The sequence below is a fragment of the Panthera leo genome, chromosome D3 (genome assembly GCF_018350215.1).
Source record: "Panthera leo isolate Ple1 chromosome D3, P.leo_Ple1_pat1.1, whole genome shotgun sequence".
Lineage (NCBI taxonomy): Eukaryota > Metazoa > Chordata > Mammalia > Carnivora > Felidae > Panthera > Panthera leo.
Window position 1 is genome coordinate 33253275 of NC_056690.1, and position 12558 is coordinate 33265832.

The following is a 12558-nucleotide window of genomic DNA, read 5'->3' on the forward strand; positions in this document are numbered from 1 at the left end:
GTTTTAGGATGCCGTCCTTCCCTCCTGCTGTCAACTTCATGCGGAAGCCAGGCTATGTGGTGTGCAGTCGGCTCACCACATCTTTCCCCAGCTTCCCGTAGGATGGCCACTCCTCTTTGCCACTACTAACTTATTCACCCACGTCTCTGGTCCCACGCTTCCCGAGGCCCCCACCCAGACCTTTATCCTTTGGCTTCGATGCTAAGAATTTCTCTTTTTCTTTTTTTCTACTGTTCTTTTCCTTGCCATCTACAGAGGTTCAGATCCTCTCTATTCCGAAATTACCCTCTCCACTTGCCTGTCTCTTGAACCGCTTCTCTCTCGGGCCTTTCTCTGGCCTGTGCCTGCTCCCTCTGGAACAGCAGCCACAGGATGACCCTGGGCAAGTCTGTCCAGCGACATGCAGCCCAAACTGCCGACTCGCAGAATTGTGAGCAAAGAAAATGGTTGTGATTTTTTAAAGTTTATTTATTTTGAGAGACAGAGCATGAGCAGGGGAGGAGCAGAGAGAGCAGGGGACAGAGGACCTGAAGTGGGCTCTGTGCTGACAGCAGGGAGCCCAATGTGGGGCTTGAACCCACATGACCTGAGCCGAAGTCAGAGGCTCAACCAACTGAGCCACCCAAGTGCCCCCAAAACGGTGGTTATTTTTAAACCACTAAGTTTGATGTAGTTTGATAAGCAGCAATAGACAACTGATATGATAAACTGCTGAATGAATAGATCTAGGACCTACGCTTCCCAGCACAGAGGTTTCGGGATGTAAGTTCTCCTCTGTGTGACGGTGTGTATGTGGACACCTCTGGGCAGCGGCCACCTCCTGAGGCAGCCAGTCTGTGATGGGGTAGCTTCGACTGTTAGGAAGTTCTTCAGATGCCACTGAAGCTTACTAGAGCTTTTGCCAACCTGTCTCAACTCTGTTATCTTGCATCTTCCAGACAAATTCAAACTTTCCCCCTATTTCCCACTATTTCAAGTAGTTAAGAGCAGCTATTATCTTTGCTTCCTTCCATTTGTTTTTCTACTTCCGACAGAACAATGCTTGGTTCTTCCCGCTTTTCTTCATTGGTCACGATTTCTGGATGCTTTATCGCCATGACTGTTACCTTCAGAGTCCCTTTGGTAGAATATCTGCCATATTCTGTCATTTTATCAGCTTCTCTGCTCCTTACAAATGAGGACAAGCTAGCAGATTTTAAGTTTACTGCCAGCCCTGTCTCCTTTACTCTCACAAACCCCACAAATACAGGAGCCGCAGGTCAGTGGGACCCGTGATTATGAAACTGGAACTCCAAGAAGCAGCAGCAGAACATACTAGAAATTATATACACTGGAGGGAACTTTTTCAAGGAGGGTATTATCAAGAAGAGAGAAAAAAAAGGGATACTTTCTACCACCTCAGCCAATGCTTGTTGAGCATTTCCACTGCTGTTATGACTCCTGTTTCTGACGTTAAGCTTTTGCAAAAAATCCAATAAATAACAGTAATTGTAACCGTATTCAAACTTTAATATTCAACTTAACAGAATAAGCAAATATTTGCACTTCGATTTCCTTTGCACAAGGAAGTTATATTGTCCCGTCGCTCATCAAAGAGTGAATCAGAGGGTGAGCCTGAGTCCAAGCCACCTGACCCCACTTTTCTCCATCCTACCACATTCCCTTCTGCTCCCAAATGAGCCATTTAAGAATTATGGGGTCACAGAGCAATATATCATTTCTTCTTTTAAAAATAACTACAATATAGGCTGGCCGAAGAAGAACACATCTGGATGCCATTGCTGACTAAGGCAGCAGTGAGTCCAAAATTCCCAAGTCCACTGGGGTGGAAACCAATGGGACAGTCACAGGTCCTCACCATCTTTGCCCCCTGCCTCCATGTATTTGGCCACAAAGCTTGCAGAGATTCACATGAATCTTATACCCGGCCTGGATGGAAGGGAAACGAAAAGGGGTAAGGCATTTTTATTGGCTTACTTTTTCAGACTCCCGCCAACACTTCAGGATGAATATGTGAGCGTAGATGTCCTCCACACAGATCCAGCTGGAGAGGCTCAAGGTCGTGTCTGTCCACACCCAGTCCATCACAGCCCTCAGCTCAGTCAGAAAGGGAACGAGGCGGAACCTGCCAGAAACCACATCTTGCTAGAGAGGCAGTTGTGGGGTGGCCCCCGTCATCCTCCCAACCCCGGGAGCTCATGTAGTTCCTTATCGTTTTAGCCCCTATGACTTGGGAAAAATTCTCAAGGTGACCCTTATGGTAAAATTAACTTGGAATACAACTGCTTCTCATCTTAAGTCAATGTATGAATTAGTATTTTCCATTCTTTTTTCTATTTTTTCTTTTTGCTGATGGTCTTAACAAATTAGGATTGCCTTTTAAATAAGTTTGAAGGTGTCCTCTCCCATGTCTCTCATCAAAGTCTTGTGGTTCTCATTGCCCAGATCTTTTCATTTCTTCGGTTAAATTTATTTCCAAGTATTTCATTGTTTTTGGTGCTATTATGAATGGGATAGTTTTCTTTATTTTTTTTTTCTGATGTTTTGTTTTTAGCGTATGGAAACACCATTGATTTCTGCATGTTGGTTTTATGTCCTGCAACTTTACGATGAATTCATTGATTACTTACAACCGTGTTTAGGTTGATTCTTTAGGACTTTCTACATTTAAGGTAATATCTTCTGCAAAAAGACCCATCATTTTACATTTTAAAACGTGTATGTGTTTATGTTATGAGAATCTGTTGGTCACGGGATTATTGAGTACTGGGGTTTTGTTGTTGAATGAGCTAGGAAAAGTTGTACACCTGATACGTGAAAGCTGAGGGGAGATGAGAGAGGTCAGAGGGAGCAGGACATGGGGTTGGGGGCACACAGTAGACTTAGTAGATGGTGGACTGAGTAGCTGCCTCAGGTTAATAAGATTCTGGCCTTACGTTCTCATATTTGGGAATGGGTTGGCGTGGGCTCCTCTCTGGCCTAGGAACTATTCCCTGTTTCTTGACTAACACAGAGCTTCTCCCAGCTGGAGACCTAGGTTCACCTTAGGCTCTTCAGAGCAGCTTGGGTTATACTCGGAAATTCTCCCCTAGGCCACTCAGCTCTGCCAAGTGAACACTAATCCAGCCCATTGAAGAAATATCAGGCCATACACAGAGAACACCTAAGTGACTGACCGAGCACACTCAACACCTCTTCTGTGACTAAGTCACCTGTTTCCAGGTCTGGTACAACCAAGGAGCCAGCGGTGCCATGAGCAGCCTCACCTTCCGGGCTGTGGTATGATCTTCATTGGAACAGAGAGGAGATACTACCAATGAAATTCTTACACGGAAGAGCCGATAGGCCTTGTCTAGTAGCTAACTTACTACCAGGGACAAGCAAGTCATGTGGCATTCAGGTTGACGTTAGGTGGAATAAATGGCCCTCTTCAACGGAGGAACTCATTGTATACACAAAATTCCAAGGGGATCTTCAAATAGTACAAATGCCGAATTTCTGTTCCATTGTGCTCAGAAATACATTAATACCTAAGGATCGTGTATCCCTGGTTTTCATCCTGAAATGTTAGCACAGTAATTATGCAGGATCCAGTAATAGAAAATTAACCCATGTGGCTAATTCTAGAACACTATGCTGACCAGGTGTGTGGCAACTACACCTAGAAAGGCTATTTCAAGAGGCGTATCTGTCTTTTGCCAAAAGTCGTAAGAGTTCTGTGATGATCTAAATTGCCACATCAGCCTTTTTTCACCTTCCTGTTTCTTCCCAAGGAAACAAGTGCCTTTCTATTGCCAGCCTCCCCTCTGTGAGTGACTGTGACAACACAGAGTGTCCTTCCTTACCCTTGAAACAAGAAGAGGTTGACATAATTGTAGCTCTTGGTGAGGAAGTTTCCAAGGACTCGCGTTGGGTAGCCGCAACGGATTTGGTAGGCAGACAACCCAAAGTAAACACATTTCACAAAGTACCAAAGCTGAGCGACCAGGTTCTGGCTGAATTTCCTAAAGCGCAAAAACATAAAAGTGAAATAATGGAATATTCTTCTGGTATAAGAGCATACCAGTTTAGGATTCAAAAAAAAAAAAGTCGAATTGCCCCTCTGGCAGGTAGAGCCAGTTCAGTCAATTGTAAGGAATTCTCTGCACCTAGTAGTAGATCACTTCGAAGGCAAACAGTAGGGTAAGAAAGTCTAATAATTAAAAAAAATTCTACGAATGGTGCCTCCAATGTGTTAGTGCATAATTCAGTTGTTTAGGCCATGAATAAACTAATTTCTTTTTAAGCGAATTTACTAATGAACATTTTCTCACAATGTGAAAGATGCTGCTACCGTGATCCAAATTAAAGTTCATCAAAAAGATGTATTTTTTTTTTTTTACTTCAAAGGACCTGTCATTTGGAAGGTGTAGGAGGAGGTATCCTGAGGAATGAATCCCCCCCATTTTTGCTATCCATCTATAAAGGCATGTCGTGGATTAACAAAGTTTCAACACCCTTGGTTCCAGTTGCGTTTATAACCTATTGCGTTTGTTCCTCAAGCCATCATGCTCAAGACATCTGTCTTCATTTGAAGACTTTCCCTAGCTCTGAAAATCTATGATTCCATGATCTAACATTCTTTTCTCCAATGACATCTTCAGCAGTGGAAATGCTAGTCCCTTTTGCCAAGACTTCTGTACCATCTTCCCTGGGTTTAAAGTTAAGAGCAACACTTAAAGCTTCCTCTTTATTCCTCTTTATGTTTCAGATTCGTCGTCTTAACTTTTAATTCTGACATTAGAAGAAGAAGTGTTATTTTTTTTTTAAACTGAAAATACTATTTAGTTGACCAGATCTAAGAACCAGCTGGGGATGCACTGGCCTATGTATCTCAGAGACCTAGGGACCTCTACGTGGATCTCAACAACTGGAAATCTTAAAAGTAGTTCTTAGAAGTGTCTTCCCCTGTAGAGAAACCAGCTTTGGTATTTCAGGTCCTAATGTGTTAAATACACTTGACCATGATCTAGCACTTGACAAGTTATTAATAAACATATCAGAACTTTACAGAGAGCCAATATCAACTATTCCTTCCCTTTCCCTTTCTAGGGACTGTCTCTATTGGTGTAATAGTAAGAAAGAACATTCTTTCAGCTTTCCAGGGAAATGTCCTTGGATTTTACAAATAATTTATATGAAAACTGCATGAGGAAAAATTGTTATCTATCAAAATTATAATCAAAATTACAAAACTGTGGGGCGCCTAGGTGGTTGAGTTGGTTGAGCGTCCGACTTCGGCTTTGGTCATGATCTCACAGCTTGTGAGTTCAAGCCCCACATCGGGCTCTGTGCTGACAGCTCAGAGCCTGGAGCCTGCTTCGGATTCTGTGTCTCCCTCTCTCTCTGCCTCTAACCCACTCTCATCCTGTCTCTGTCTCTCTTAAAAATAAATAAACATTAAAAAAAAAAAAAGGTTATAAAACTGTGTTGTCTTCCATCCCTTATAAAAGGACCAACCCATGTTGTGATGAGTACCGGGTGTTGTATGTAAATTTCAAAATCACCAAATCATACATTTGAAACTAATATTACACTGTATGTTATGTTAACTAACTGGAATTTAAATAAAAACTTGAAAAAATAAATGAGCATTTCCCTTCCTTCAACCTTAAAGTGAATCAACTTGGAATAAGTTAATCAGTAAGTAATCCTGTTAAATCTAATAGGAACATTAAGGTTGTCCCACAGTGAAGGACTTTTTCTTTTGGTGGTCTCTCCATGCTTTATTACTAGCAGCTGGAGTTATGCCTTACTCACCAATCTGTCCCCCATGGCACCAGCCACACAGCACTTTGTAGACTATAGGCAACCACTGAAAGTTTGTGGACTAAATAAATCACGTGCCCACACACAGAAAAAATCACTTATCAGATGAATTATTTAAAATATTGGAGCTTCCTGATGCTGAATATTATAACTGGTAGCCATAATTTTTTTTTTCTGTATAGTTTCAACTCCTAATCTGTTCCTTCTCTTATTCTTTTCCTGTTTTGAAAAGGATTTAGATAACATAACTATTAATGACTGCTTTCTTTTGCACAGTAATGAGTAAAATTTTTAGCAACAATATCTGGAGGAGGAAAAATGAATCTGGGATGTTAACAAGTGATGGCAGCATGGCTTGAAATGACATGAAATTATATTGTCACTGACATGCTGACAATGTAGACTCAAGGCTCACCAGTCCTAATATATCTTGAATCAAATGTCCAAAAATAAAGATAGGGTAATCCATTGCACTAGGAATGACCATTAGGTGAGGCTCAAAAGTGAGATCCAATGAGACAGAAATGATCTCTGTGGCCATTTTTTTTTCTTTTTGGTAATATTTATAGCAGCTTTATTTGTAATTGCCAAAGAACTATAAACAACCCCAATGTCCTTCAACTTTTGTATATTTAAACACTCTTTGGTACATTTACATGATAGAATACTACTGACCAACAAAAAATAATTAAGTACTGATACATGCAACAACATGGATGAATGTCAAATATATTATGCCAAGTGAAAAAAGCCAGCCTTAGAAGCCATAGGATGTGTGATCCATTTAAATGACATTCTGAGAAAGGCAAAATTGTAGGGACAGAAAATGGATGTACCAGAAGCTAGAGGTGAGGGATAAGCCTCTGTCTACAAAGGGCATAGGAGATTTTATATATAACATTACATAATATATATAATATAATTATACTAATTATACTAATATAATATAACATTATATTAGTCTTAGGTGTGCAGCTATGGGCATAGTGTTAGTATTTATCATAGTGCCTCAATCTCTGGAATCCCGTCATGTGGTCCTTCCCAGATGGGGATAGGTCTCTGCTTTATTCACGTTAGTGTTATGCCCCTTTTCACCTGGTCTACTGCCCTGGAAATAGCAGGTACTCAATAAATGAGAAACCGAGTTGAAGTTTTCATTAATTCAGGTATTATAACAAACATTCCAGCTCTATTCGGTTTGCAAGGTATTGTTGCTTAATCCCCAGAACCTGTGAATATACTACCTTTCATTTTTTTAAAAAAAAATTTGTTTATTTAACATTGATTCATTTTTGAGAGACAGAACATGAGTAGGGGAGGGGCAGAGAGACAAGGAGACACAGAATCTGAGGCAGGCTCCAGGCTCTGAGCTGTCAGCACAGAGCCCGATGTGGGGCTCAAGCTCACCAACTGTGAGATGATGACCTGAGCTGAAGTAGGACACTTAACCAACTGAGCCACCCAGGTGCCCCTGTTAACTTTCAAAGAAAATGAAGGCTTTATAGTTGAGATTAGATTAAGGACCTTGAAGTAGGGAGATCCCTAGGTTATCCAGGTGGGCTGAATCTAATCAATGAGCTCTTAATGGAAGAAATCTTTCTCAGCTGCGGTCAGAGGGAACCATGATGGTGGAGGAAGGGAAAGAGTGAAGTAATGAGAAGAGGACTCCACTCACTGATGTTGGCTTTGAAGACTGAGGCCGGGCCATGAGCCAAGGAAGGCTAGCACCTCAAGAAGCTAGAAAAGGTGAGGAAAGGGATTCTCCCCTAGAGCCTTTAGAAAGGAATGCAGCCCTGCCTACCCCTTGATTTTAGTCCAGCATAAGATGATAAATTCATTCTGTTTTAAGCCCTAAGTTTGTGGCAATTTGTTACAGCATCAATTGGAAACTCATACCAGCAGGAATAACCCAACTATTTGGTAATTTGATCCTGCTGAAGGATTCTCCATGGCTTCTCCATTGCCCTATTTCTGGAAACACCAGTCTCTATGAACTTTTCTATCAGGACACGGCAACATCCATGCTCTGGAACTCTGTTCTGGGGATGGAAAAATCAAATCCTTTTCACAACTGCACAACGAATTGTATTTTTTCAAGAAATCTGGTTGGTAGTGAGCACCCCCCCCATGGGAGGTGGGGTGTAGCATACAGTAGGGTCAAGAGGTCTGTGATTGGGATCTGGTCTCACCACTAGCCAACTGAGTGACTTTGGGGACACCACTCTTCTGTATGGGTTTTACCTATCTTCATCTGTGAAGTTAGCAGGTCTAGAAAGCTTTTTAAGGTCCCTTTCATCTCTGAAATTAAGAGTTTCTAGGAAGGCTGGTGGAGAATGCCCACTGATGCTCTTAAATGTCACAGAAATAACATTCATCATCTAACTACCATGGCTTTTAATGTGGTTTACTTCTCTGAGTTGATATGTATATAGAATTATTTATAGAGAAAAGCGCATTTATTTCACTTTAAAGACTAACAAATAAGATCCACAATGTCCTTACAAAGTATTTTAACAAAATACTAGTATTTTAACAAAAAGCTTGCCTTAATCTGAATTATTTTTATCAGCTGAGATATGTTTACTCTCCCCATACGCAGTAAAGTGTGAAGGACTTATTTGGCTGTTGGTATTTTTCTGGGTAACAATTCTTTATTTACTTAGTTTTACTTCAGACTCATGGGAAATATCCTAACTCCATTTTTGCTTTTACAATATTTGCATTGCCACCAAAATCAAAAGGTCACAGCCTAACCATCCAGGTGAGAGTAGACAGGTAGCTGAAGCATTGTCAGGAGAGAGTTGAATTTCCTCGTTAAGAATGCCATTTGAGTCAAGTTATGAACCACATAAGTGAGAGCAGTTTCATTACTTTCTAGTCACTCTTCGGGAAATGGCACTGGCCAGCCAGATTGCCATGTTATTTACAAGGCTTGGCCAGGAATGACCCTTGAGGTATGATAAAAAGATCAGTTTCTTGTAAAACATGAAGACTTTTAATGATATGTTCATTAAAAAGATCATTCCTATTACATTATATGGGTGCTTCCATGTCCCCTTCTGTTCACCCTTTGTTCCCATAATCTCCTATTTATAGCAGTCTCCCTTGTTTCTCTTTCATTCATTGGCGCATCCATTTGTTCACGCGTTTGGCACCGACTCGGTCCCAAGTAGTGTTTCTGGTGGAAGCAACCTGGGAAATCTAAAGGGTGAGGAGGAAGAGTGGGTTGGAGGCAGGAGAGAAGGGCAGTGAACAAGGTCCCATGAGGCGTAGGAGGACATGGCGCCCTCAATATGACTGGACCTTAGAGCTCAAGGAGACAGGGAAAGGCAGCAGACAGCCACCTCCAAGGATCTCACTGGCCCTTTCCCCATTGAACTTTAGGCTGCTCTTTTTATGTCCCACTTTCTCATAGGACATAGTCTGAGAGCCTCTCATTCTCTTAGCAGTGCCTGTAAGACCATCTCTGGTTCATCTCTGTCTACTAAGGGGTAGAGACAATCACAATGGAAGGCCTCCGGTTTTCTCAGATCGCCAAGGTCATCACTTCTCCCACCCTGAAAAACCCGATTTTTATGAATGCGTATGAACACACAATGAAAATGTGTTTGAGGAATCAGTTCACGTTTTGAGCCACACTGAATTTGATAGTGATGAAGATCTCTGACTTTTCCAACCCATGGTGCTGTTCGGCCGTGCCTCTGCCTGTACCTGGTGATTTTGTTGTGGTGATGCGTATGGCATGATAACCTCCTGGAACATATTTGCGTTAAAGTGGGAGCGTGCCTCCGGCTTCCACCTTACCTCTCAGTCACACCCGGCAAGATGAAGAACATCCAGAAGTGAATTCCAAACACAAGAATGACCTGGAAAATGACCTTTCCCAGGACGGTCTTCCTGAGGTATAGTGCTCGGTCCACGACCATGGTTCCAAACTGAATTAGGACCATCACCAAAAAAGGCCCAGGGACCTGGTCCTCTGACAGCGAAGAGGTGATGTCTGCTGCTGCTGAGTGTTTCTGGGAAGGAAACAACAGGTTTAGGCACGAGTGGCACTTCACAGGACAGCATCGCTCTTACTCGTTAGAAGTGTGGTGGCCTTCACCCCCCAACCTACCCCAAAGGCCCAGAAGCCAAAGACGATGATGACAAAGTCAACAGTGTCAGCCAGGAACATGAGCACATACACATCGGTCACAGCACTGTAGTCTGGATGGATGAGGTTGTAGAAGAACTGTCTGATGGGCACATATATTTGCAAAGTCCTGCAAAACAGAGACCCCCAGCACTTGCTTCAGGAGGGCAGGATGGGAGGGATGACCGGGTATTTCCATCATTCCATTCCTCCGTATCCCTCTCTCCCAGCAGGTCACACCTCCCTTTTCAGCCTCAGCAGAGCCCGGTGTGGGGTGGGGAGGCTTCTGCTCTAATGGCAAGTGCAGACACATTCAAGTGCCTTCCTTGGCACTCTGCCTCCTTGTGCTGATGAGACCACAGGCCTCCTCTGTTTTTCGAAGCACAAGAGAATGGTCGAAAGCCCCAGAAATGAGGTGTTGGGTTTGTCACCTGATTCAATTACTCCCTGCCTGTGAGCCCCTGAGCATGCTACTTACTTCTCTGTGTTTTTGTTTCCTCTGTTGTAAAACCCCACAGGGCTGGGGTGAGAATTAGATGGGACTACATAACGGTCCTTAGACCTGGAGTCTGACCTGAGCACCCTGTACACATGAGGTAGCCCCTGCTCCTCCCCTTTATGGGTCCTGTGCCCCTTCTGATTCCTACATAGTGCCCTGGGCTTTTGACTACACCTTGTTCTGTCCAGCCTCTGCTCTGTCTTCCTTGTTTTCTGGGTTCTTCCTTCAATTCAAGGCCATGTTCACATTGGATGGCCCTCCTGGTCTCAGAGGCCACATTCAAGGCCAGTCTTGCCGAACCTCCTCCGTTCCCATTGCTTGTCTGCTGCCTGTCAAGGTCCCTGGCACTGGAGGAGGGGCTCATGCATTTTGCTGGAGACCAGCTGTGTGCCAGTGAACCTCAGTTTCCCCTCTCCAGGATGAGAGTGTTTCTCTAACCTTCCAACTTTGACATCATACACCTCTCTGTCTAGGTGGGATTTAGCATGATGATGCTTGGAAATACATACTGTGAATCCTTGAAATTATTTATTCTATTCAAATAGGAAAACTATGTTTATAAATGTAATGGATATAAAAATGAATCACACTGAAAAGTGATTTTTAAAAACAATACATTACCTCACACAAAAAGACAGAAAAATAACATGTTGGTGAGGAAGTGGAGAGAAGGGAACCCTCGTGCACCGTTGGTGGGAATGCAAATTGGTGCAGTCGCTGTGGAAAACAGTATGAAGGCTCCCCTCCAAAATTAAAAAACAGAACTACAATATGATACAGCAATTCTACTTCTGGGTATTTATCTGAAGGAAATGAAAACACTAACTCAAAAAGATCTCTGCACACCAGGTTCAGTGCAGCATTATTTATCATAGCCAACTCATGGCCCCCAAGTGTCCCTCAATGGATGAATGGATAAAAAAAAAAGTGTGTGTGTGTGTGTGTGTGTTTGCACAGTGGTATATAATGAAGTATATATATTATTGGGATGAATACATACACACACACACACACACACACACACACACACACATGGAACAAGTCTGAGAAAGTCAAATAACATATGATATCACTAATACGTGGAATCTAAAAAAAAAAAAAAAGAAGAACCCACACTCAGAGATACAGAGAACAAACAGGTGATTGCCATGAGGGAGGGTTGGGCAAAAGGGTGAAGGGGGTCAAAGCATACAAAGTTCCAGTTATAAAGTTAGTCCTGGGTGCACAGCATGGTGACTGCAGTTAATAATCCTGCACTTTACATTTCATTAAAAAAATTTTTTTTAAGTTTGTTTATTTTGAGAGACAGAGAGAGCAGAGGAGGGGCAGAGAGAGAGAGGGAGAGAGAGAAACCCAAGCAGGCTCCATGCTGTCAGCGAGGAGCCCGATGTGGGGCCTGAACTCATGAGCCGTGAGATCATGACCTGAGCCAAAACCAAGAGTCAGACGCTTAACCAACTGAGCCACCCAGGTGCCCCGTGTACTTCACATTACAAAGCTGCTAGGAGAGTAAATCTTAAAAGGTCTCATCATAAGAAAAACTCTGTAACTACAGGTGGTGATGAATGTTGACTATTGTGATCATCCCACAACGTATACATCTATCAAATCATTATATTGTATGCCTGAACTTAATTTATACGTCAATTACATCTCCATTAAGAACAATACAATAACAAGTCATTTCCTTATGTTTGTGATATGAGAGGTAACTTCTCTGCTCTGCACCCCTGGTTTATATGAAATAATTGATATCAGCTCCCTGACCCTAAAATAAAACACCCCACACCAAGTGTCTTCATGGACTCACTTCTTTATGGTAAATGCTTTTGCTTTGATTAAATGTTCTTGAAGCTTTTCCATATAAAGTTCCCTTTTACTTTTCTGCTTGATGCTCAAAACACTGCTTCCTTTTTGACTGCTGTTTCGGGTGCTTGTGCTGCCTAGAGACAGAAAAAAAACCAAGATGTGCTGAGTTACAGGTTTGTTGACATAAACACCACAGAAGCCCCTGGAACCCACAGAGCAGAGGATGGCTTGAAGCAGATTGAGAGGGTGACTATATACTATGGACTGTAAGAATAGTGACTGGGGATTTGCAATCTGCAGTTTCAAC

The 12558-nt window shown here is 42.4% G+C and overlaps 1 protein-coding gene across 7 annotated transcripts in view; it reads right to left on the reverse strand.

Annotated features, from left to right (window-relative positions):
- The window catches only part of LOC122203049 (piezo-type mechanosensitive ion channel component 2), a 468341-nt gene that overhangs the window by 12859 nt on the left and 442924 nt on the right, over nucleotides 1–12558 (reverse strand). For 6 of the 7 annotated variants that reach the window (XM_042909601.1, XM_042909598.1, XM_042909599.1 and 3 more), the window contains 5 exons: nucleotides 12253–12385; nucleotides 9926–10073; nucleotides 9613–9827; nucleotides 3846–4004; nucleotides 1978–2125 (listed from right to left, as the gene is read on the reverse strand). In XM_042909601.1, the coding sequence (XP_042765535.1) occupies nucleotides 1978–2125; nucleotides 3846–4004; nucleotides 9613–9827; nucleotides 9926–10073; nucleotides 12253–12385 (803 nt within the window). Of the gene's footprint in view, nucleotides 1–1582; nucleotides 1930–1977; nucleotides 2126–3845; nucleotides 4005–9612; nucleotides 9828–9925; nucleotides 10074–12252; nucleotides 12386–12558 lie in introns of those variants that run through there. The other variant, XM_042909603.1, reaches the window with a different exon arrangement.